This window comes from Ovis aries, chromosome 25, assembly GCF_016772045.2.
Source record: "Ovis aries strain OAR_USU_Benz2616 breed Rambouillet chromosome 25, ARS-UI_Ramb_v3.0, whole genome shotgun sequence".
Taxonomy (NCBI): domain Eukaryota; kingdom Metazoa; phylum Chordata; class Mammalia; order Artiodactyla; family Bovidae; genus Ovis; species Ovis aries.
The window spans coordinates 26,688,284-26,714,571 of NC_056078.1; the positions used below are offsets into that span (position 1 = coordinate 26,688,284).

At 53.5% G+C, this 26,288-nt stretch overlaps 1 protein-coding gene across 2 annotated transcripts in view; it reads left to right on the top strand.

Annotated features, from left to right (window-relative positions):
• Positions 1-513: 513 nt before the first annotated feature.
• SLC29A3 (solute carrier family 29 member 3) overlaps positions 514-26,288 on the top strand; it is a 47,631-nt gene continuing 21,856 nt past the window's right edge. Inside the window, exons 1-2 of one of the 2 annotated variants that reach the window (XM_042241187.2) lie at positions 514-616; positions 4,373-4,671. In XM_042241187.2, the coding sequence (XP_042097121.1) occupies positions 583-616; positions 4,373-4,671 (333 nt within the window). In that variant the 5' untranslated portion in view covers positions 514-582. Of the gene's footprint in view, positions 617-1,164; positions 1,225-4,372; positions 4,672-26,288 lie in introns of those variants that run through there. The other variant, XM_027962170.2, reaches the window with a different exon arrangement.

Genomic DNA, 26,288 nt, shown 5'->3' on the forward strand with positions numbered 1-26,288 from the left:
TTAATTAACTCATTGGTCATGGATGGTTAGGTCATCACCAGCTCCTCTCCCCTCCCTGGAGGCAGGGCATGGAGCTGAAAGTTCCAACCTTCTAATCCCCAGGGTGGGTTCCACCAGCCCTCAACCAGAAGTTATCTGGGGCCCACCAAGCCCACCTCATTAACATAAATTCAGGTGTGGCTTAAATGGGCTTGAATAACAAAAAAAATCACCCCCATCACTCAGGAAATTCTATGGGTTTTAGAAACATTCTATCAGGAACCAGGGACCAGATCAAAGATATTTCTGATCCTAACACACCACAGGCCCCACTGCAGGGCCTGGCACATAGTAGGTCTGCTTAATGAAGGACGCACAGTGTTCTGCCAGCCTCACCATGAAACAAGGCTGCCACCTCCCCGTGGCCCTGAGAGCACCCAGCGCTGACCCACCGCAGTGGGGTCAGGGGACTCTCAACAGTTTTAGAACCAGACAGAGCTAGCGTTACATCACACTTCCGTCGGGGCTTCCCACAAGCCCAGCTTTCTCAGGTCCGTGAGAGGGGCACAGGACAACTCCGGCCCCTCCGGGCATGTGACAATAATGAGCGTAGACGTCCGGTCAAAGCAGAGAGAAGGTGACTGCCTTGGGCGGTAATTTAGACAGGAAGTTCTGGCGGCCGGTGGGAGGGCCTGATAGGGTCGGAGTGGTCCTGAGGACTAGCTACTTCTCTGCCTCAGCTAGTGAGCTTCTGGAAGGCGCTGGCTCCCGGGAGGGTTCCCGCGGGTGCGGGGAACAGTAGGGGATCAGAGAGGTGCAGGTGAGACTCCGCCGCTGCCTGGGCGGGGGCGGGGGTGCGGCGGGTGCAGAGCTCTTCGGGTCCTGGGGAGCAGGGCTCTGGGAGCTGACGGGGTGGTCGGGCTCCACGGTGGGGAAGCAGCGGCGGAAGCACCGGGAGAAGACTCACTGCGCACTTGCGCGCTAGCCTGGGCGGTGCACCTGGCGGCCGGCGCCTCACTCCCTCCACCTGTGAAATGGGCGCGTGCCCACAGCATGCCGCTCGCGTAACTGCGCGCGGAGCCGCGAAAGGAGACCCGTTTGCAAACCCGGAAGCGCCGGCGGGGGTGGGGCAGGCAGGGGGCGGGGCCTGGAGGCGGAGCCCGGCCTCAGGGCCGGCCGAGCCCCGAGTCGCAGTGGCCGCGGCAGCCGGGGAGGCAGCGGCGGTGGCGGCGAGCGACGGCGACAGTAAGTGCGGGCCGGCGGTCGGGCGCGGGCCTGGCCCCAGCCCAGCTCTTCAGGCTCCTGGTGGCTCCCCGGGCTCTCCCTGGGGGCGGCCTCCCCCCTCCCCAACCCCGCGGCCCTCCCGGGGGTGCTCCCCTGGAGCCTCAGAACCCCGACCCAGCCTCCAGCTCGGTGCGACGCCTCTCGCTGTGACCCCCCTTCCCCGGCGTCCATTCCCTTCCTTCCTTGCTCTCGCCTCTCACTTTCCTCTCACGTTCCCTCCTCCTGGGTCTGCGTTCTCCAGATTCTCTTCCCGCCCCCTCATGAACTTCCTGAGATCGGACCTCACCGTTTGGATGCGGGGAGCCTGGGTATGGACAAGTTAGCCCAAAGTATCCAGAAGGTGGCTGAGAGCCCAAATTGGGGCGCCTGAGTGTCCCCGACCTCAAGGCAAATTCTGCCGTGGCCTCTGCCTGGCGCCCTGTGTTTCCTACAGTGCTTTCCCATAGGGGAGCCTCCCCAGCCCCTTGCCCCCATTTCACAGGTGAGGAAATCGAGGCACAAAGGCGAGATTGACTTAAGAGTCAGTCAAAAACTTCCTGGGAACCAGCGCCCAGACCTGGAAGATGGTCTGCGGTGGCCCCAGGCCCCATGCGTTGAGCAGGGTCTACCCCTTGCCCCAAGTCAACCAGGACAGGAGCAGGGCTGAGCCCTGTGGATTTCTACAGGTGCCTGAGGAACACACCCAAGGGCATCACCAGCCCGGCCCCGGGGATGCCAGGACTCTTCCTTGCCTTTCTTCTTTTTTAATCCAAAGCCAGCAGCTAGCTTTCATAAAGAGTAATAAGACTTTGCTCACTCCAGTGCCCCAGCCTGTGACCTGAGTGAGAGAAAATTCCTGGCTCTTTCAGAAGCTTGGTCAAGGCCGAATGGTCCTGGACAAATAGGCCCCTGGAGCTGAGAATGGAGTCCAGCCGAGTGTGGCCTGAGTGACTGAACGTCAGCCCCGGCACCTACCCCTGGAGTTTGAGCATCTGGAAAGGACCGCTTGCCCATTGTCTGTTGTCCTATGTGGGTCATAATTTTTACATTTTTAAACACTAATATAGAAACTGTATGTGTGTGTGCACACGTGTGCGTGCATGACCACACTGTCTGGTTAGTTTGTTAGTGCTGAGCTCCCTGTGAACCAAAGCTGGGAAAAGGCTCTGCTCAACCAGGGGAGTTTAAAATAGACTTGCTGACACAGATGCTCTGGGCTTCCGGCCGCCTCCTGCCTGCCTGCTGCAGGGTACGTGCTGCCCCAGTAGGGGTACATATCCTGGCTGTTCAGAACCCATTCATTCAGCAGGTGCTGATAAGGGTGCCCTGCAGTGCTGCCTTCGCCTCGGTTCACAGCTCACTGACCGGGAATTCTTCCAGAAGGTCTGTGCTTGGAGCCGGTAGACAAGGATGCACATTGCCAACCACCTTCCTCCCAGGGAGGCCAAGGAATCCACATGGCCCTCAGACTGATTGGCTGAGTAACCTCACTTTTCCCATTTGTTAGCTGCATGACTTTGGGCAAATTACTCAACCTCTCTGAGCCTCACTCTGAGCCTGTGAAATGGGTCTTAGAGTAGCACCTACCATATTGGCTGTTGTCAGCCTCAAGTGCCAGGTACAGACCTGGACATGCCCCAGTGCTGGATTTAACTATTGGGAATTCTCACTGTTTGAATGTGGGACAAATCAATGTGGGACAAACTTTACATCCTCATTCTTTGCATCTGATAAAAAGGAAGCAATAATTCCTGCCTAATTCTGAGAAATATTGTGAGGCTCTCCTGAAATAGCAGATAAGGCCCTATACTATACCTCTGTGACAGTGTTCGCATTTCTCCTGGTCTGGCTTAATGCTGAGTTAAGGCTCAGCCTCCTATGTGAGCCTAGATGCACTGATTTATTTATTGCAGAAGGGACTACAGACTGTCCCATCCTCAGTTTTATGGAAATTTTTCCCATTTATCAAGCTGCTGCCACAGCCTAGGTGCTATATAGAGCATAGAAGTAGGCATGCTACCTTGCAGCCAAACTCCACAGCCAGCCAGCCAGCTGACAAGCCCAGGATGGCAGGGAAGATGCTGACACTTATCAGCATTGCCAGCCAGTTGCAATTTACAATAACCATTGTAAAAAGGCTTCCCCGGGTTTGCAGATGGGGAAAGTGAGGCTCAGAACTTGGTGCCTTGCCCGAGGCCGTGTACACAATTGTTACTGGCAACCCAGAATCTTTAGTTTGTTTTAGCTGCTACTGCAGATGGGGAGTTGCTGTCTCGTGGTGGGATGTAATGAACAGAGGTGGGGGCCCAGGCAGGAGCTGCAAACCCAGGCTTGGCCGTTTGCCTGGTCTGTGACCTGTTCTTTGGACCCCAGTTTTCCCACAATGAAATGAGGGAGTAGACTATTAGATGTTTCAAACCAGCTTCTGGGGGCAGCTCTAGATACTATGAGGTTTATTTTTTTTAATGTTATTTGAATGCCTTCATTTTTATTTATAATTTTTATTTTTGAACAGACAATACACTCACAAAGTTCAAAATTCAAGAGGCACAAAAGAACATGCAGTGAAGTCCCCAGCCTCGCTCCTCAGAGGCAACCACTGTTTGAAATTCCTTGTGTATCCTTCCAGAGGGTATACTTACATATGTGTGCATCTCCCCTCCTCACCGACCTGATCTGTGCTTCTTATGTACAGATAGTACCATATTCTACACAATTTCCTCCTCCTTAATTTTCTCCCACAAAGTTGAAAAGAGTTTAGAGAGCATTCTTGGCTCATCGAGGGGCCTAATTCTTTTTGTTGTGGCTGCTTAGAGATTTAAATGCCTTGAGACCAGGTTTGGCCTTCTGGACTGAGTGCTACAGGCCCCACTATGCCACATTGCCTTACTCCCAGCCAACCTGTCTGCTACCATGTGGCCTCTGTATAGTTTGGGGGCATCCTGAGGTCACTTACAATGCTGACATCTTGTCTTTGCCCCTAATAATTAAACCTGGAGCTCTCTAATCACACTTTGGTGACTCCACAGATCCCCAGGTAGGGGCAGAATCAGCTGTGTAAGATGGGTGAGTCTCCAGCTGTACCTGATCTCAGCTTCTGATCACCTACCCTGTCTCTCCGCTCCAACAGTGGCCATCATCTCAGAAGATGACTTTCGTCATACCTCCAATTCCACCTACAGAACTGCAAGCAGCTCCCTCCAAGCTGACCAAGAAGCACTGCTTGAGAAGCTGCTGGACTGCCCGCCACCCAGCCTGCAGAGGCCCGAGGACCGCTACAACGGTACCTACATCATCTTCTTCAGCTTGGGCATCGGCAGCCTGCTGCCATGGAACTTCTTTGTCACGGCCCAGGAGTACTGGATATTCAAACTCAGCAACTGCTCCAGCCCAGCCACTGGGGAGGAGCCTAAGGACTCAGACATCCTGGTAAGGCGAGCTTCTCCCATGGGGTTGGAGGTCAGTGGGCAACAAGCTTCCTGGAAGGGACAAAGGCTGAGTTCACGTGGGTGCACCCTTCCAGGAAGGCTTGTCACATATTGCGAGTATGGATGCAAGTTGGGAGGCTGTGTAGAGTGTAGTACGTAGACAGAATTCATTTCAGCCCTAAGACATGCTCTGTGTTATGTGTGAGGCCTTTTGTTTCACATGGCAGGATAACATGGAATTGGATAAGACACAGTCCCAGCCTTCACATTGCTTAGTATTTAACCTGGGGAGGAGATGCAAATGATGAGTCTGTGTAGTGTGGTATAGTAATTGACCCCAAAATCCTGAGTCTATGCCTCCATGGGTTTGAAAGGGTGACTCTAATAGCATCAAGTTCAGCTATGAGTTGCAGAAAATTCCAAAAGAGCAGTGGCTACCACAAGATGGAAGGAAGGTCATTTTCTCTCATGTGCAAGCCTGGAGGGGCCAGCCCAATGCTGGCATGATATTCCATGTTGTCAGGAACCTAGCTGCTCCACCATCTGTAGTTTCCATGTTCAAGATCACTTCATAGCCCAAGATGGCTGTAGGAGTTCTTGCCATTACATCACACAGGAAGAGGAGGAGAGGCGTAAGAACATAAACACTCTGGGAATTAAGCACATGGCTTCTGCTCATATTGTATTGGCCATAACGCAGTCATGTGACCACATGCACCTCAAAGGAGGCTGGGAAATGTAGTCTTTAAGCATAGTCTTTATCCCAGAGAACCATGTACCCAGCTCAGATGAGAGTTTGTGTAGTTGTGGAAGACAGGGGGAATCGAAGAATGGGGATAAGTAGTCTTGTCATAAAGGGAGAGATCTCTGCAACTTAGAAGAATGGGGAGGAGACATTCCAGGTGGAAGGCAAAGTCTGAGCTATGGTAGGATGGGAGGAAAGTTCAGACGTCTCTGAGGAACAGTGAACCGTCTAGTTTTCCCGAATGTGGGGCACCCACACATGTAAGAGACAGATAAGGCTTGATTTTATTGCCTTGGCCTTGAAGTCCTTGCTCGGGACTTGAATGTCAAGGTGAGGAGTCTCAGTTTGGTTGGCAGTGGCATCGGGTCTACCCTTGCCACCTGGGGCTGCTCACTTTGTGGGCTGACTTTTCCCTCAAGCAGGGCGAGTGTTAAAGAAAAAATAATTCTGCCACTTGTTAAAGCAGTAGGGAAGCCTTTACTCAAGACTGTCACAGTAAGGGAGAGAGATTGGGCTCACCTACTACAAGGACCGGAGAAGGCAATGGCAGCCCACTCCAGTTCTCTTGCCTGGAAAATCCCATGGACGGAGGAGCCTGGTGGGCTGCAGTCAGTGGGGTCGCTAAGAGTCAGACACGACTGAGTGACTTCACTTTCACTTTTCACTTCCATGCATCGGAGAAGGAAATGGCAGCCCCTCCAGTGTTCTTGCCTGGAGAATCCCAGGGATTGGGGAGCCTGGTGGGCTGCCGTCTCTGGGGTTGTCCAGAGTCAGACACGACTGAAGCGACTTAGCAGCAGCACTGCAAGGACAAGAGGGGATTTATGGCCAGGGAGCAAAGCGAGAGGTCAATGGATGGAAAATTCCTAAGAGGAGCCGTCAAGGATAGGGTTTTTTTTTTTTTTCTCTCATAAATTAATGTTTTATTATACTTTGGTTTAGTATAAAAATTGTCAGTAACCTTACTTGGGAAATAGCCAGAGCATTTGAGAATTCTTTTAAAAATTTATTTTATTGAAGTATGGTTGAAAGAGCCTCAGTTTCCACAACTGATCCAGAGCAGTGTCTGTTCTCTCTTGAAAGCTCATGGATGGGGGAGGTAGGGTGTCTCTGAAGGCAAGCCAGACTGGGGCTTGCCAGCTGCCACCTGTCTCCTCTAGGGCTGCCCTAGGGAACAGGAACAGGATACCCTAGCTGACCCAGCCATACCCCTCAACTGGCCTGGGAGTTGGCTCACCAACCCTCTTCTGAAAGTACATTTGAGATCCCTGACCTAACCCCGTGGAACTTTCGATGAGTCTGACATTAACTGAGGCTTCCCTCTTGTCTGACTGGAAGGGCTTTTCCAGTTACGTGGTCACCCAGGGAGCTTTTTCAAAAATTCCAGTCTGGGCTCCTCCCCTGACATTCTGATTGAATCAGGCAGAGATGAAGTGGACATGGTAATTTTAAGACTTCACGTCTCCCCCTCCAGCTCCAGCCCCAGCCCCTAGATTCTGACATCCTGCGAGTGCCTCTCTCTGTTAACTGAGGAATTCATAGATGCTTCTAGGGACCAGAGCAGCCAGTATAAACTCATTTTGCTGCTGAAGGGCTGTCTCAGGAATGTAATGTAGTAATTTAGAGCATCCTACTCTAGGTGTGGTCTTGGAACCAGGCTTCACTGGGAGCGTGTTAGTGAGGCAGTCTCAAGCCCCTGGACTGGCTGAGTCAGGAGTTGCTAACATGCCACCCTGGTGACTGGCAGGCATGGTGGAGCTAGGGCAGGGCTTCTAGAAACAGACTGTGTGGGTTCAAACCCTACCTCTGCTCTTAGCTCCCTGGCGTCTCAGTGCTCATCTTGCAGTATGTAACAGGAGGCTTATACCCCCACCAGCTTCTTAGGGTTGTTATGAGGATTAAGTAAATTAACATGCACACACAGCACTTAGAGTCTGGTACCACTGCTGTGAGTGCCGTATAAACATTATTATTATTATCATTCGAGCGATGGGGCCCACACTCTGAGCTGCATGTGGCCCTGGTGTATTTCCAGACGGCTGGCTTAGCCGGGGTGCTTTATGATCCACTTTTATTTACCAGTGACTCAAGCGTCCCAGCTTTCTGCCAGCCTCGGTAAATCAGCCAGCCCACTTGGGCTTCATCCAGAAGATCCCCGTCTGCCTGGGCCAGCACCCGGCCTCGGGCAGCCCCCAGGGCTGGTTCCATGTGCACCTGTCCCGCCTTCCCCTCTGCCTGGTGGCCCGGGTGGGGAGGACGTGCAGTCCCGTGTCTGGGAGCCTGCCCTTGCCCGGTGGCCATGTGCCGTGAGCCGCTCTGGCTGCAAGGCAGTCCTTTCCCAGCTGCAGGCACTTAGCATTCCAGGCCCTGCTACTGTGCTTTATTGCCTCTTTCCAAGTGCTGGCAGGTGCAGATGCAGTACCAGCGGCTGCCCGGAGCTCCTGGCTCCTGGCATCAGAGATGAGAAACCTGTCACCCTTCGATTCATGGGCCAGGTTTGGGAAGCAAGCATGCTGGGGTGTTTCTGCATTTTGTGGACCATTTTTCTTTGCCTAATTCCTCATTTCTGCCACCCTCCTCCCCAGTTCTTTTCCCCTCTCTTCCTGATTTCCCTGTGAGAGGTGATTGGTCTGTGCTGTCACCTGAGGGCTACGTCTTGGGGAGGGAGCCGGAAGAGTCAGACATCCGCCTTCAGCCGCCCCTGCGACTCAGTTAGCTGTGGGTCTGGCTGTTGTGTTTTCTCTGTACTTTCCTCTGTATTTCCCAGGGATGGATACCTTTGGGTGGGGGGTTTGAGTCTATAGGAATTTTGCACAGACTGCCTCCCCCGCCACCCCCACTGCCCAAATTATGTACTTTCAAGGTCACCTGCCTTCTCAGGCTCATTTCCGTCGGCCTGGAGCAGCCTTGGGATGGTTTAGAAAGCTTTCTGCTCACCTGCCCCCTTGTCTCCATTCTCTGGAATAAGAACTTTGAATAAACTCACCACAAGAATGTGGGCCCAGAGCCAAAAACAATTAGAGCGTAAACAAGGAAGAATTGACAGGAAAATCTGATGCAGGGGGAACCACGATGACTGCCATATTCTGAGCCCGACTATAGGCCCACCATGCTGGCAAGGGTGTTAAACACGGTGTCTCTTGTTAACCCTGTTTTTTTTTTTTTTTTCCAGACAAAAAAGCTAAAGGCTCAAAGAGGTTCGATAGCCTGCCCCAATCAGATAGCTAGAAGGGTTGTAAACAATTTTACGGAGAACTTAGGCAGATAGATGACTGCAACATTTGTCATGTTCAGAGGGTGGTGCAAAGGGGACTGTTGTGGAGACAGGGGCCAACCTACACCCAGATTGGGCCAAACCCTGTCTTTCTTCCTATGGAGAGCCTGAGCCTGGTCTGGTCTCCTTTCTACCCAGGAAGCCCAGGGCCCTTAGCTCTACTCCTGGATTCTGGACCCAGTTTCCAAGGTGTCAGCTGATCCCTCCCCAACCCCCGACTTTCTCCACCCCGGCCCCAGTCCTCCCTTGGCTCTGGGGTTTTTAAACCGTCCCTGATCCTGTGGGGCCTCCTTGCCCTCCCCTCGGCCTTTCCTGCAAGCCTGTAGACTGCTGCTTGGCCAGGGCCTGTCCGTCGGCCACACACCCCCTTTCTGACCCAGAGAGGACAGTGGTGACGGTTTCCCCTGGTCATTCTCTGTCATGAGGCTGCCATGGCCCCTCCCCACACACCCAGGGCTCCTTTCTGAGGGGGCTGTGGACACGGCCAGGTCATGGGTGGGACCCACAGTCTGAGTTGGTGTCAGCAGGGCCAGAACCCGGGCCTGGCAATCTACAGCTGTCCCATCCATCGGCTGACCAGAGGGGGCCCCAGTGGCCCAGTCCTAAGGAGTGGGGCAGGAGGCGGGTGCATCTCTGACTCTTGGGAACCTCCCCTGCTGCCAGCCGTCTGAGCTATGGGCTTCTCATCGGCATCCCCAGCCTCCAGTGCACTTCCCCCTCAGGCCCTCACCCCACAGCTGCTGGTCCTGACCACTTATTCTGGGGAGCCATGCTCTCAGCACTTTGCATTAGCTCGTTTGACCCCACTGCACCCTGTGAGGTGGGAAGTGTTGTCTTCCATGGTGACAGCACACTTTTCACAGACCGTTCGCTCCTCAGGGGTAGTGAAATCAGGCCTCTGACTGTATGTCCCTGTGTTCCCAACAAAGAGTTGCACATGATAAATATTCGTTGCATTAGTTATTATATGACTGGGGAGGAAAGCCTCGTGACCCCAGTCCAAAAGAGGGCTTTGCAAGGGAGCAGAAGGTCTGGAGGTCACAGTGGTCACCACCGAAGGAGTTCTGATGTTTCAGGTGGTGGGCGGAGACAAAGTGGGGCTCCTGCCTCGGGAAGGGACCCAGGTTGATCTGATTTAGCAGGTGGGGATCCTGAGCATCTTCCCACTTATGGTAGCTTTGTCCTCACCCAACCCCTCAGCCCCACCCAAAGGGGCAGGATAGCATGACTGGGGAGCTATTCTTACAGCTAAGGGCAGGCATCCCAGTCCAAGGAGGAGGGTTCAGAGCAACCAGGATGAACTAGTTTAGAGAAGGACACATTATCAGATGCCTTGGTTATGACTTGTTGGTTTTACAGAGTCCCCACCACGCAGCCTGTGCCCACCACCAGTGGACCCCCCATCTTACTAATATTTCGTCTGCAGGATGACCTGGTGAGTTAGGTGCTATGCCCAGTTTTCAGATGGAGAAGCTGAGGCTCACAGATTTGGAGCTAGTGACCCAAGGTCACTGACTCCCAAGTGACAGAACTGGGCTATGGACCAGTCTGGAAGTTAGCAAGAGCCTGTGCTGGTAAGCAACATGCTCTGGACTCTCCATCTCCCCTGGTGTCCTCGGTTCTGGCTACCCACTAGAATCACCCAGTGAGCTGTGAAACCTACCCGCCTACCCTACCCATCCAATTCTAGTAACACTGAAGGAGGGGCCTGGACACAAGTATTATAAAGCTCTCTGGGTGAGGCTAAATGTGCAGCCACATGATCTAAGAGAAGGGTTACCAGGTGGGGGTAAGGAGCAGCCTCTACCAGATCATCCATCAGACAGGCTTAGGCTACCTCCTGAGAGATGTAAGTGAGCCCTCTGAAAGGACCTCCTACAGTGCAGGTAGTCAGAGCTGGCAGTGGAGGGGAGGATGAAAGTAGGCTCCCTGCTGGAAGTCCAAGGAATGGCTTTCCTTGGCCTGGGCTTCTTCAGAGAGAGTGGGGTCCTCACTGGGACCCTTCCAAACAGAAATGATGGTGCTGAAAGGTCAGCTTCTATGCACCGGTGCTGAATCAAATCTGGGAGACAGAGTTTGGGGTGAAGTAGAGAAGAATAGCTTTGTTGCTTTGCCAGGCAAAAGGAGACACAGCAGGCTCCTGCCCCAAAAAACTATGTGTCCCTACATGGGAGGATTTGGTGAGGAGTTTTATAGTGATAGTTCAAGAGTGGGGTTGCTGATAAGAGGAATGTGTGTGTGCAGGGCCTGCACGCCTTTAATCTGGCCTCAGGTCGTCTTCTGTGCAGTGAAGAATGCTAATTCCATTTGTTGGGGGTTTTGATTCTGTAAAGATCTCAGAGATATTGTGTATCCCAGGAGGTGGAATCAGAACCCAGCCCCAAGGCTGCACTGTTTTTTCTTGGCTGCCCTTCCCTTATCTCTGTATAGCTTCCCAGATTAGCAGCTGTTGGAATCTGCCCTTTGGAAGCTGGAGTCTGTTCCCTACAAGAAGAAAGGACGGAAAGGCTCCAGTGCTCAGAAGCCCTGCAGGGTCCTGCTCAGTTTCACTGAACGGGAGTTCTGGTATTCCTTTGACGTAAACACTTCAGGCTCGATTAATTCCTCAGCGTGCCTCTACCGTTCCCCCAGGGCCTGACAACCTGGGGAAGAGGCTTCAGCCCTTCCTCCGGTCACGCGCTTAGTGCAAGCTGGGAGGGCTCCATAGCCACCCTCCTCTTACTCCTCACTTGCCAGCCTCCTGGAAGAGGAGCAGTAGGGCCGACTGGGTCCTGAGGTGGACGTCCTAGCACCTGGGGTGACACGGGCAAGAGCAGGGGGGCCATGAGGATGGAGGCCCACCGTTCAGTGGAGGTGGTCCTGGTCTCCCCTCTCTTGCGCGGCTGCCTCTGTGAGGACCCGCCAGTGGGCTGTGACCTGCTCCTGGAGTTTCAGAGCCATGAGTCATTTCTTCGGTAAATGCTCAGTGCCTGGGAGGAAGCTGGGCCTGTCTGTCCCCTGCAGGGGAGTTGGGAGGAGCCCAGGAGGGTGACAGGACTTTATTCAGCTCCAGTTTTAGTAGTGCCCTCCCTCACTATGTGGCTTGGGGTCAGGCTCCGTGGCTTCTGGGTCTTTTGCACACAGACCCACCTGCAGTCTCTACAGAGTGCTCAGGATATTATTGCTGGGAGGGAAGCCTGGTGTTTACTGAGCGTCTCCTGTGAGGCATCTGCAGTGTGCGGACTGGGCCGAATCCTTATAATATTCACCACCTTTACCAAACTCTCACCCTGTGCCAGCCACTGCAGTAACAGCCCTAGTTTGTTTATTAATTCCATGAGATTTGTTAAACAACCTGCTGTGTGCCAGAGGTTTTCTTTATCTCTCTTGGTCCTTATAGCCCTCAGGGTATTATTATGCCCATTTTACAGAGAAGGAAACCAAGGCTCGAAAAATACAAGTGATTTGTTCCTAAGCACAGTCAGTGACAACTGTTACTCAAGCCAGGCCATCTGAACCTGCGTTGTCCGTGCCCTTATTTCCTGTGCCCCAAAGCTGCCTTTCTGATCTCGGGTCGCCTCGGCCTGCAGTGGCTTGAAGCAGGGCTTGGGTTCCCAGGTAGGGATTGAGGCGGGGTCGCGGTGGTGAGAGCACCAGATCCTAGCCACTAGACCAGTGGTCAGTGACAAGGGCCCAGCCCCTTCACCTTTGCAGAAAAGAATTTCCACAAAGTTGGAAAGTAGTGAAGGAAGTGAAGAGTTTATTAGGGGAAGAAAGTACACAGTACATGTGGGTAGACACATGGGCAGACTCAGAGAGAGAGAGAGAGAGTCCCGGAGTCGCACCCTGGTGGCAGTTTGAATTACTTTTATGGGGCATTTCTTCTGGGTGTCCTTTGGCCAATCATTTTGGTTTGGCTGGTTCATAGTCCATATTTGGGCTTCCCTGGTGGCTCAGACAGTAAAGCGTCTGTCTACAATGCGGGAGACCTGGGTTCGATCCCTGGGTCAGGAAGATTCCCTGGTGAAGGAAATGGCAACTCACTCTAGTATTCTCGCCTAGAAAGTCCCATGGATGGAGGAGCCCGGTGCAGGCTACTGTCTGTGGGGTTGTAAAGAGTCAGACCCAACTGAGCGACTTCACTTTCACTCTCAGTCCATATTTGGTATATCTCAGGATCATCACATGTGTGTGCACGCCTCTCTTAGCCAAGATGAATTCTATCGAAAAGGTTGTGGGTAGCTTAGCATCAGTAGATATCACTCCCCTTTAGACCTCCAAGGAGCCTTTCTGTGCCTGTGTGGTCAGGAAGGTACCCTGACTTCAAGAATAAGAAATATGTGGCCTGGGCCAGCCTCCTCCCTTAATTGTCCTGCCCTGTCTTGGAGCTTCGGTCCTCAGGGAGTGAATCCCTTATCACTTTACCCCGGGGGTGGGGGTCGGGGAGGGCCCATCTGCCTCCTGCCTCATTTCCAGATGTTTTCAGACTGCTTTTGACCCCAGTGCACGTCTCACCTGGCAGAACCTACCTGTCTGTAAGGGAAACAGCGCTTCACGAAGCAGCATCTACACTTTTAAAAGAAGATCTCTGATTGTAATTTTCAAAGAGGAGCAAGAGATCATGGGGCTGATTTTATAAATGGCTTATAAGCCACCCAGGCTGAAGATGGAGAGTTTGCTTTGGGATTTAACCTTTGGTACGAGCCCATGATGGCCTTGGGGGGCAGTGTCATGGGGGAGGGGCAGAAGCTGGACCTGAGGCGGTGGGGGAGAGGATGGGGGAGGAACTGGGGAGACTGCACACCTGGGAAATACCTCGAGGTGTTCTACTCTGAAACTTTCTCCTTTTGGAAGTTTGGAGCAGGAGTTACAGGGGGACGTGTGGTCAGGAGGGTATGGATTTCTCTGGGTTTGTTTTGTTTTTAATGCAGGGGAAATGGCAGGCAGTGTGTATGCTTGTGTGAGTGGGCCAAGTGGAGAGGGGACCATGGGTGCTGAGGAAGATGAGGAAGCAGAGCTGGGTGAGGTCCGCAAGCAGATAAGGCCTGGGCTCAGAGCGCAGTGGAGGGGTCCCAGCCAAGCCCGCAGATGATTCTTCCTCAGGAACAGGAAAGAAGGCAGCCAAAGAGAAAATGAAATAAAATTTTGGTCCTGACCTATTAAGTGGATTTCATATCCGTCAGTGGGTTGCAACCTGTTATTTGAAGAGCCCTTCACCTGTTTGCCTGTGACCTCACAGTCAGCCATAAGGATGCGTTTTCCCCAGAGGGAAGGAAAGTGAAGCGGTAAGTGACGTGCTGATGCCATAGGGCCGTGAAGACAAGGATAGGGACTATAACCCAGGGATACCTGAGGCTGTGTTAGATTTCCTGGGGCGCTTCGGCAGACACTCAGATTCTCAGGCTCCACCCTGCTGGCTGCCTCTCCCGGACGGGCCAGGTGCTCCTGACATAGCCAGCTGGCAGGGGGCTGGGCATCCAGGTCTCCTCTATGCCACATGCTGTTCCTTGAGAAGCTTGCACCTCTCTGGATGTAGATAGATCATGGCCCTCCTGCCGTCTGCTCCTAGCGCAACTCACATCTGTATTAAGGCAGGATTTTGCCTGAGCCCTGTCATCCCAGAAAAGGAGACAGTAGGGGCAGTCTGGAGGTCAGGCAGAATGGGAGGGGGGCTCCAGGCTTCTTGCACAGGGCATGGGCGAGTGGCTGCCAGGCAGAGGGCAGGTCCCTCCCCTCGCACTGCCCAACAGCCTGGGCAAACATGGATGGCTGCTCTAAACCATTTTTTAAAATTAGAACCAAAGTGAGTCATTTTTTTTATTCCCTTGTCCACCCTCTGATTCTAACTGCAGACCCAGCCAGCATGCTATTCCCAATAAATATACTGTGATGGCTTTTTCTTCTGTTTTTAGCTCTTGCTGTGTCCTGCAGCGGGAGAGAAAAAGCCCAACCTGAGATGCTGTCACTCGTGCCTTCAATGGCCTCGACTTCTCTCTTTGTTTTCTCCCCGTGTGCTCAGGGCCCCTCTCCACACCGGCACCCTGCACCCTGGCCCTCCCAAGCTATTGATGGCTACCCCTCGGTTTTATTCCTTCCCTCTTTCGTCCTTAGAATCTAGAGGCGATTTCCTCGACAAGTTCGAGGGCTTTGAGTCTCCTTAATGTGATTGATCATCCCGAGGATCCAGAGAGCAGAAACAGACTGCAGTCGTTGTGGGCGCCTTTGTTACAGGGCCATCACCTGGGAGGGGCATGTGGTGGCGGCAAGGACCGGGGGGTGGTCCTCTTGGGAGTCCTGTCTGTGTCTACACTTGTGTGTGCACACATCTGAGGTAGCAGCCTATGGTTTCTGCTCACATGGACCTCAAAAAGAGACACAGGCTCCCTGTAGAGGAGAGGTCATGCTGGGTGAGGAATTGCAGCCTAGGCTGCTAAGGACTCCCTCCTCCTGGTGGTTCTCCTGGGTTTCCTTCTACAGAGAGTCCGGAGCACTGCCACACCACCTCCACGTTATACACATGCCGCAGGGCCTGGTCCCTGCCCTCAGCGGTCAGCCCTGGGGGCCGATGCACGTCAGCCCTCTGAGAGCTGCAGAAACTGAGGGTAGATGGGGAGTTTCCTTGGAAGACCTCTTCCTCCTTGCCCTGGCCACATGGTCCGGCAGCAGACAAGGAAGGACAGGCTGGCCAAGCAACATCAGGGGCCGAGCCCCAAATCAGCTCTCACCCCGTGGAGACTGTGCGTGGACTTATAGGCTTCCAGTTTCTCTGACCTTTTGTTCTGTCTGTTTCTGAGCCCTTTCCCTGCCGACTAAGGTTCTAGCCTGAGGGTGTGTGGTGGTGGTGGATTGATGAGTCACCAAGTCATGTCCAATATTGCCACCCCATGGACCGTAGCCCGCCAGGCTCCTCCGTCCATGGGATCTTCCAGGCAGGAATTTTGGAGCGAGGGTGTGTAGGTAGCACATAAAGGATGAAGATCCCAGGCCTGCTTGCCCCTGGTCAGGGACCAGGTGAAGGTGAAGGAGGGCGGGGAGCAGAGTGGAAGGTTGGCAGAAGTGGTGTTGCCATTTACCCTGCTCACCCTGCCTGGTGGAAGGACCTGGGGTTCAGGAGGGCTGGGTTGTTTCTGACTCTTTGTCGAATTTGCTGGGTGACTTAGGGCTCTTGTTTCCTTAAGAAACTAGATTGAGGCTGGCAAACTTTTTGCAAAGGGCTAGATGGTAAATATTTCAGGCTTTTTGGGCCACGGGATCTCTGTGGCAGCTGCTTGGCTCTGCCCTTATAGAGTGAAAGCCACTGTGGATAATTCATAAACAAACAAGCATGACTTTTTCAGCATTTCCCAGAAAAAGGAAGCTAGACAGATTTGATCCCAGGCCAATCTCTTGCCAACCCCAGGACTGGCCGCTCCCTGTGGTTCTTCCCCCTACAAGTGTTCTGAGATCTGCTATAGAGGTGCCTAACTGACTTGATTTCTCTTTATAACACTTACCACTGCCTGACATATTGTCTGTTTATTTTCTTATGCGTTTGCTGACTGTCTCCTTGACCAGAACATCAGTTCCATGAAAGCAGGAACTTGAACTAAATCCCTCTGAATCACTTCTGGGCTCAGAAAGATGAGCAGAGTGAGGAGTTGATGGATAAGTGTGTGTAGAGGACCTGTCTGTGCTGGACTCATGGGGAGAGGGCACGGGAGGAAGACCCTTGCAGGATTAGATGCCGTGGTCCCACATTCAGGGGGCTGGACTCTCACCATGGGGTCAGTTTTGCACAGAATACACTGGAGCAGACGTCCTTCCCTGCCCAGTCGAGTTGCTGAAGCCTGAAACTGAGGGCTTACCCTTTGTCTTCCTCTGTCCTTCTACCCCCGCAGTCAGCCTACCTCTGAAACGTCTTAATCCCTCCAGTTCTTCCCTCCATGGCCTCGGCCTCGCTGGCTCCCAGGGTGTCCCCTGCCATCTGTTCTCCATGGAGGCTGCAGAAGTGGTTTCTTTAAGGCAAAATAGAGAGGCCAGGTAAGGGGACAAAGGACTGGGTCTGAGCTGTGTGACTTTGGACAAGTACCTGACCTCTCTGAGCCTCAGTGTCCTTGTCTGCAATGTCGAGGGATTAAGTACATGAAGAACACTTGAAATAGCTCTGCATGGTGGGGCTTGGTGAGTGGGTGAGTGGGTGCTGGTACCCAACTTCTCAAAGGCTTAGAACCTCACATCCAAACTCTGGCCTCAGCCAGTTTGGTCCCCCCTTCTCTCCCTCACTCCCTGGATTCCAGAATCACCCTGGTTTTTCAGTTGTTTGAACGCACCAACCTCATTCATCCCCTCACCTTTCACAAGCTTATCCTTGGGTCTCTGTTCACATGTTACCATCTCACTACCCTCGCCAATATAAGTCCCCGCATTAGGCCCTGTTTTATCCCCTTACTTGGTTTTTCTTTTCATTGCATTTGTTACAATTTGCTGTCCTTTAAAAAGCTTGTTTACTCTTTTTTTTTCCTCCCTAACTAGAGTACCCCAGCCTCTAGCGCATGCTGGGCAGATAGAGGGTGCTCGGCCATTACCTGTTGCATAAATGAGTGGGCTCTGAACGATTGACTGCCTTTAACATTTCTTGAGTGAATGAATGAGTGGATACATGCATAGCCCCTGCCACCAGCTTCTGCTCCTCCGTTCATTCCACTACCTCCTGCCAGGTGACCCTCTAGACCTAGCACTGACCAGATGGTTTTGCTGTTCAGAGGCCTTCCATAGCTCCCTGCTGCTGCTGCTGCTGCTAAGTCGCTTCAGTCGTGTCCGACTCTGTGCGACCCTATAGACGGCAGCCCACCAGGCTCCCCTATCCCTGGGATTCTCCAGGCAAGAACACTGGAGTGGGTTGCCATTTCCTTCTCCAGTGCGTGAAAGTGAAAAGTGAAAGTGAAGTCGCTCAGTCGTGTCCGACTCTTCGCAACCCTATGGACTGCAGTCCCAGGCTCCTCCGCCCATGGGGTTTTCCAGGCAAGAGTACTGGAGTGGGGTGCCATTGCCTTCTCCATCCATAGCTCCCTAGTACCATCTGAAATAAACACCCCTCTTCAGCCTGCTACATGAGACCACCCATTATCCTTCACCCCCATGTGCCATCATATAACCAAACTGGAGCTTAAAAAGGGTCAAAAGGGAGGAGACAGTGCATGAAGAGGTCCAAGGAGGGGCCAGGAGGCCGGGCTGCATGGGGAAGAGTCCACAGCTGCTGGACCTTGAAAGGCAGACACACGCAGGACAAATGGGCTTGGATTGGGGGTGAGGAGGTGTGGGCAGAAGAAGGAGCTGAGCAAAGACATGGGTGGAGCTGGGATCTGGTGGAGTGAGCATGAGCCACAGTCAGCTGCTGGGGATATGGGGACCAGCAAATGAGGGCGCGGGGGTGAGAGTGAAAGGGAAACCAAGCAAACTTTGAGAGGAAGACAGAAAAGGAGGAGGAACCCTGGGCCTTTGGAGGGGGGCTTGCCTTGAGGGCCTTTGGAGGGGCTTGCCTTGAGGGTCTTTGGAGGGGGGCTTGTCTTGAGGGCCTTTGGAGGGAGGCTTGCCTTGAGGGCCTTTGGAGGGGGGCTTGCCTTGAGGGTCTTTGGAGGGCGGCTTGCCTTGAGGGCCTTTGGAGGGGGGCTTGCCTTGAGGGCCTTTGGAGGGGCTTGCCTTGAGGGTCTTTGGAGGGGGGCTTGCCTTGAGGGCCTTTGGAGGGGGGCTTGCCTTGAGGGCCTTTGGAGGGGGGCTTGCCTTGAGGGCCTTTGGAGGGGGGCTTGCCTTGAGGGCCTTTGGAGGGGCTTGCCTTGAGGGCCTTTGGAGGGGGGCTTGCCTTGAGGGTCTTTGGAGGGGGGCTTACCTTGAGGGTCTGTGGTTGGGAGGGTGGAGCTTGGGCTCAGGTAGGATGGCCAGCTGGCAGTGGAAAGTGTTCTGGAGGCAGAAACTGATGCATGTGTGGGGCTGTTGCGGCCAGGGAACGGGCAGGGCTGTAGCGCAGGAGGGAGGAAACTAATAGGCCCCTCCAGTGGCAGAGGGAGCGGGACAGGAGGCCAGGGAGGTGGCCCATGAGTCCAGGTTGGGGGGTTCCTGTTCCTGTGGCTGCCTCACGACCCAGGAGGCGTGGAACAAGTAGGAGTTTCATCCTCAGGGTTCTAGAGGCTAGAAGTCAAAATCAAGGGGTCAGCAGGACCATGCTGCCCCTCTCCCTGCCCCCTCCCCCCAACAAAGACTCTGGAAGAATCTTGCCTCTTCCAGGTTTCAGGACTCCCAGTCAGCCTTGAACCTCCTTGGCCTCCGGCAGCACTGCTCTGGTCTCGGCCTCTGCGTTCCCTGGGCGCCCTCTCCTTCTTGGAAGGACGCTAGTCCTTAGATTTAGGGCTCACTCTTATCCAGTATAAGCTCATCTTAACTAATTATATTTCTATAAGACCCTGTTTCTAAATCAGGTCACCTCTGAGGTTCTGTGAAAGTGAAAATCGCTCAGTCTTACCGGCCCCATGGACTATACAGTCCATGGAATTCTCCAGGCCAGAATACTGGAGTGGGTAGCCTTTCCCTTCTCCAGGGGATCTTTGCAACCCAGGAATCGAACCCAGGTCTCCCGCATTGTAGGTGAATTCTTTACCAGCTGAGCCACAAAGGAAACCTTGAGGTTCTGGGTTGCTGTGAATCTGGGGGGACACTTTTCAGCCCATTATAGGGGTGGCATGTGTGTCAGGAGCCCATGGGCTGAGAACAGGCCTTGGATGTGGGTAGACTGCAAAGGGGACCCTTCGAAGGAGACTTTCTGTAGAGCCATCCAGGAGTGATAAGGAGTTCAGACTGAGGGCAGAGGCTGCTTTTTTAGGGAGCTTGGAGTGAAAGGAAGGAGGGACCTGGTAGCTGGGGACAGTGAAGTCAAAGAGGTGTTGTTGTTGTTGTTTTTTTCTTAGCCCAAAGGAGACCTGAGTGGGCATGTTAGGCAGGAGAGAAGGAGGAAGCAGCAGTGCAGGAGAGAGAAAATGCAGACGAGGATGCTGAGGCTTCGCGGAGGAGTCTCCCAGAAGCCGGCTCTGGTGGAGGAAGGGCACCTTCTTGCCCCAGAAAGCTTTACGCAGAAGGGAGGAAAGGCAGAGAGGCTCCTTCCAGAAAACCTCAGGAACTTTGCTTATTGTCCTCTGGCAGGAATTCCAAAGTAGCTGTGCAAAAAGATCGCAGTCTGGGAAGGCCTTCTAAGCTATAAAAGAGCAAGAGCGATAGTAACCCCAGGGACTCTGGGCCTGGAAACTGCCAGCCTTGAGGCCAGCTCAGGCCAAGCATCACGGCTGATGTGAGAACAGCGTGCAAGGGTTTCATGGGGGCTTCTCTCCTCTGAGCGGCTGGGTCATCTTTCCGGACCTCACCTGTTGACCCCAGCTTTGTTGTGCCCTTGGGTCCCTGGTATCCCATCACACCTAGGTGGATTTGCGCTTCTGTTTCTCTCACCTGTCTGACCTTAGAAACAGGCACTGCCCCTCCCGCCCTGCCCAGCCAGCCCTCCCTGTTCATCCAGGCCTTGGGCCACAAACCCCTTAGCTTTCTGAGGCCAATGCCCCAAACAGGGGCTTTAGAACCTGCAGACAGAACGCCACCTGAATCTTTGTGGGGATACCGGCCCTCTGCTCCATTCTTGGCCTGCCAAGGAACCCCACCCAATGCCGGGGTGAGGGTGCCTCCCCAGCAGCATCCGGGACACAGAGCTTGGCTCTGCACTGTCCAAAGGCAGCAAGTTTGCAACGGCAAGCTATTCTTGGCTCTAGCCTGCTCACCGCTGCTAATTTCATGCCCCTGTGATCCAGGTAATGCTTTGCTGCCTCAAGCTGCCACCCCCAGGCTTGAATCGCTTTTTCTCGCCCTGCAGGAGCCCAGCTGCCTCTGCCACGCTGTTGAGGTGGGGGCCACGCAAAGCTGCCACTCGGAAGCCACTGGGTGGCCAGCCCAAACTAGTCAGCCGCGGCTTGTGACTAATTTGCCGCACTTATTTCAAAGTGTCCTAATGGCTTTTGGGGAGAGGAGGCTTACCCAGAGCCTGCCAGAGATAAACAGGCTCATTTTGGGGCCTCCCTGCCCGAAGAAACCTCTTTACCTGGACTCTGAGCTCGGAATTAAATTCTTCCAGAAGAGATGCTTAGCACGGAGCCTCTCAGCATGGCAGAGGAGAGGAAGTTCCCATCGTAAAATGGGCCTCACATCTGGCCAGCTGGCTCGGGTGGAGTTTTAGATTGTGTTTTTAGAGCATCTCTCCCCATTCCTGGTGTTCACAGGCTGGGCCAGAGCGTCACAGATAAAAACGGGTTTCCTCATCTCCATCACAAGTGGATCGATGCCCTGCACCCTGACCACAGGGCAGCTCCACACCGCCCTGGCACCTGGGGGTCACTGATACCCTGGTGCACCCCTGGTGGCTCTGTCCAGAGCCTGGCTTTTGGTCCCCACCCCCACCTGTCCTGGGGCGTCGTGCTGGGGGTTGCCCCGCCCTGTCCTGGGGCGTCCTGCTGGGGGTTGCATGGTCAGGAGAGAAGCTGGAAGCCTGCCCGGTGCTTCCCAACTATAATGTCCTCCTTCACGTGGTTTGTTCTCATCAGCAGACCGTGTCCATCCATCTTGGTGGCTGACAGAAGTGAGGGCTTTTCTCTGAATCTTTTTTTTTTTTTCCTTTTTGATGCTATCCAGATCCACAGGTCTGAGGAAATGCCCATGGGAATGGATGGTGGGGTTTAAGGAAAAGAGATAGTTAGCAAGCAGAGGGGAAAAATCAAGCCCGTCATTTGCTGGCTGGGGCAGAGGGAAGATGTCATCCTGATGAAATCTTTGACCCGCGGGCTGGGCCCTGCTCACTGCAGGGAAGCCGTGTGCACTGCCAGTCGCGGCCTCTGGGCAGCCAGTGGCCCGCTGCAGTCCCAGCGATGGTCTTTGGGTTGGTGCAACTGTGAGGCAGGCAGCCCCGGCTACATGGCTTTTAGATTTGAGGAGTGATGATAATGATCTCCCATCCCTGCCCTGCCCTGTGTCCTGCCTCCTCACTCCCCAAGTGTGCCCCTCTGTGCCATTCATCCACCTGTTAGCCTCAAGCTTCTTATCTGTAAAATGGGAGCAATCCCAGCTCTTGTAGGCTGAATTAAGAGCAAATGGACTGGGGTCTGTGCAGGTCACGTGAAAGCAGTTTTGTTCAAATGTCAATAACCTGGTGCTCTGCAGGGGCTCCGTGTCCATTGGGTCACCTGAAAGTGAAAGTGAAAGGCGCTCAGTCGTGTCCAACTCGTGACCCCATGGACTGTACAGTCCATGGAATTCTCCAGGCCAGAATACTGGAGTGGGGAGCCTTTCCCTTCTCCAGGGGATCTTCCCAACCCAGGGATCGAACCCAGGTTTCCTGCATTGCAGACAGATTCTTTACCAGCTGAGCCACCAGGGAAGCCCAGGAATACTGGAGTGGGCAGCCTTTCCCTTCTCCAGTGGATATTCCCGACCCAGGAATCGAACTGGGGGTCTCCTTCATTACAGGCGGATTCTTTGGCAACTGAGCCTTGAGGGAAGCCCATTGGGTTACCTGGCAGGTGCCAAAGAGGACTTTTGATGTTACCTTTGCCAGAGACTAAGCCCGAGGTAATTGCAGAATGCAGGGAAGATACTGGAGGGCAGGGGGATTCAATTAGACTTTCAAGGAGCAGAAGTTTTCTTCCTGTTCCTCAGAGCTGGGCTTACCTCACGCTGGGTTGGAGGATTCAGAATGATGGGGCTGCTCTCTCTCCTTAGCAGCCCCAGGGGCGGGGCGGGTGCCCAGGCTGCACTCATGCCTCTCTGCCCCGTGGATTGAATGGACCACTCGTGCCTTCCTGCCTCAGCTCGGTAGATTCCTGTGGCTGCTGAGGGAAGCCAGCCTCAGGGTAGTCTGTTCCAACAGATGAGCCGGGGTTAGAGTCCTAAGTGCCGAAGACGTGTCCGTTCCTGTCTTCGCACGTGTTCTCCCACCTCTTGGAATGCCACTTCTCTTTCTTCCAGCACCCACCCCCTTCCCATATCTGTCTGGCAAACTTCCCCCATCTTTCAGGCTGCAGTCCAAGATGGCCTCCTATGGGAAGTCCCCCTAAACTCCCTCCTTCCCTTCCCACCCCTTGGATCCATTGTTCTACAGCTGTGGGATTGTACCCAACTACATGCTTCCTAAGGGCATCAGCCACCCTCTCTCTTCTGTATTATATGCCAAGCCACCTGCCTGGTGTTGGGCACACACGGGCTTGCCGCATCTTCAGTGAACCAGGGAGTGGGTAGAACATGAGGGGATGCTGATCCAGATGGAAGTGGTCACCCAGCCAGGCTCGGGGCTGTGGGGTTATCAGCCTCGGGGTCTCCCACCTGCAATTACATCAGGCCCAAACTGACCCCTTGGTTTTCCATGAGCTGTATAAACAAGGCTGCCATGTTGTACAGCTCTGAGGAGCTCTGTTCATTTCACCGCCCACACGACTGTTGCCCCCTGGGGTTGTGCAGTGCCATGGTGGCGGGGGGGGGCGTCCAGTGCCATTGCCCTGGAGGGGTGGTCTTCTCATTGCCCCACTCCTCTGTCACTGGAGTCCTTGGGGCCTTTGGGCTCATCTCTGGAGATGGAGGCTGCAACCTTGTTGCCAGGCGCCTGGTGGGACAAATAACAACGGAGCCTATTGAGGGAGCTCTAAGGAGTCGGTCCCAAGTGGAGGTGAACTATATGACACGAATTATCTCCAAGCATTGCATTACTCAAAAATCACCCTATAGAATGGAGATTTCAGATTGCTTTGGAGGGGGCAGTGCTGTTACCGTTCTGACTGCAGTGTGTTTGAACCAGTGTTCGGCTGTCTTCATATTTCCTTGAGTAAAATAGGAGAAGGTAACCTCAACAGGCCTTGGAAACAAATGAGATGAACCCAGGAAGGGGGCACCAGCTGCGAGTCTGCAGTGTGTAGAGTCGAGAACTGAACATAGGGCCTTCGCTGTTGGATGTTTCTTAGAAAGGAGCCTGAGGCTGCATCTTCTGTGCCATACTCTGTTGGGGAGTGCTGTCCTAGGGAAGTAAGAGTGAGGAAAAGGGAAGTGAGGCAGGGATGGAGGGGAGCAGATACAGGCTGTGGTATCACTGCACTGGCCACAGCTTTGCGACCAAAACACAGCTGCTTGCTCTGGCACATGGGGTGTCTCCTGAGGAGCCACGTGGAGCCACCACATTTCAGAACAGATGTTAGGCCTGAGAAGGAATGGCAAGCAGTGTGTCTCTGGTCTCCTTCCTGTCTCCCGCCTCTCATTGGTTGAAACCTACCTTGTGAGAGGGTCGCCTAGCCCCTCCCACAGCCACCCAGGGAGCAACAGCCTCTGCAGGCGCAGCCTGGGCAGTGCACAGGTGCAGGGGTGTCTCCTTGGCAGCTGGCTTCCCTGCTGTGGAGCAGTGGCCATGGCTTCATGACTATGTGGGGCCAGACAGAGAAGCAGATGGCCTGAGGGGGAGGCAAGACGAGCAGACCTGGGGTGGTGCAGAAGCCAAGTCCAGTTCCTTGAAATCAGTGCATGCTGCTTGCAAAAATGATCCTAATTCCAGCAAAGGATTTGGAGAGGAAAGGCTTGGGGGACTGATGTGGTCAGCCAGCATAACCTTTGTTCCCCTCGTGGGTGGGCACGTCGGTCCTCATGTCTGGCAAGGAGTTGAATGAAATCATGGTCAGCTGTCTCTGCTTTCATCAGGAACTGAATTTAAATAGCTATAGGAAGGCTGCAGCATTCAGAAAAACCCCAGTTACTAGGAACTTGGCTATCCCACACCCTCACTAATTAGGAATCTATTGCTATGGAACAAAACACTCCAAACTTAGTGGCTTACGATGGCACATGTTTATTATCTCACAGTATCTGTAGACCAGGGGTCTGGGCATAACCTATCCCTGTCCTGCCCTCAGGGTCTCACACGGCTGCAGTAAGGGGTTGGCCAGGGCTGCAGTCTTACTGGAGACTCGACTGGAGAAGGATCAGTTTTGGCTTACTTGGGTGTTAGCAGAACTCAGTTCCTTGCAGTCGTTGGATTGAGAGCTTCAGTTTCTTGCTGAGTGTTGGTCCGAAACCACTGTCAGCAACTAGGGGTCACCTGCAGTCTTTGCCACTTGGGATTCCTCAGCCTGGCCTCCGGCCTCCCCCAAGCCATCACGGGAGGAATAAAGGAGCCCAGCAAGATGGCGCCACCGTCTCGTGAGACATAATCCCGTCCACACACTCATGCATACCCTTCACCTTTGCCATGCCCTCTTGGTTAGGAGCAAGTCCAGGCAGGTCCCAGCTACACTCAGAAGAGGGCAAGATTCAAGGGCATGAACACAGGAGGCTGAGATCACGGGGGACATCCTAAAAACCTGCCCACCACACCTCATTTTGTTAGAACTCCACTTAGAGGCAAAAGCAACAATTAATTAAGTAAAACCCACCACGTTTATATCAGGAATTAAGTGTGGGAAAAAAAGAAAGAAACAAATCTCTTTGGGATGTATTGAGTCCACTTTATCACCAACCACAGCTTCCCAATCTGATCCAGGAGAAAGATGGCACATGGTCAAGTCCATTCTTCCCCTGCCTCATCACCTACCCCCACTGCCTCATCACCTACCCCCACCTGCCTCATCACCTACCCCCACCTGCCTCATCACCTACCCCCACCGCCCCGCCACATGCTGTTTGTAAGGCAGAGAAATGGGCTCGATCAGCAGAAAGGGAGTCCTAGCCTTACCCACTTGTCAGTATTTTAAAAGCTTTCCAACACTAAAAGGAACTTTTCCTGCTTAAATATCAACAAGCCAGAACAATAACCTAGAAAATCCCCATTCCTAAATTGTTCAGGGAACCTGAGCCTGCTTGATAAAACAAAGACAGAGCTTCTGCATCCCACGTGATGGCCATTCATAGACTTGTCACAGAATGAGCAGCCACTAACGGAAAGCTGTCATCTGGAGCTCAGATTTGGGGCCATCCTGGCCCCCACGTGCAGCCATCTTTTCCTTGGGGCCTTTTTCCATTGCTTCTGCCCACCCAGCGCCTGCCTGGCCTCACGTACACCCAGCCACTGTATCAAGACGTAATTGACTGAGTGCCTCGGACCAGTCTAGGCTCTACTGAGCCCATCAGGGCAGGAACAATGAGGTAGCTCCTCAAAGGAGGAAGGCTATTTCTGAGGCTCATGGTTGATGGACCGCACTAGCTGTGATTATCATTTTAATTGCAAGGCCACCACCACCTTATATTCAGGGTGCAGATTTCAGAGACCACAAAGCACTCCGCAGGCTTAAAAAGGGACCGTGGCAACGGTCTGTGCTTCAGACTAAAAGGGGCCCTTTATGACATCTTTCTTTCCTGGCTTCCATACTGCAACCAGAATCTCCCAGAAAGGAAAGAGCTCCCCCTCCGTTTTAGGATCTGACACAAATCCTACCTCCTCTGGGATCTTTTCCCCAAACCCTTACTCATTCCTGTTCTCTCCAGGACTCAGGCCCCTCATCCCACTCCCCTACCTGGAACTCCCTTAGAACACATCACCCCTACCACAGATTTGACAATGACAACAATAACCAAAAAACCCCATAGAATT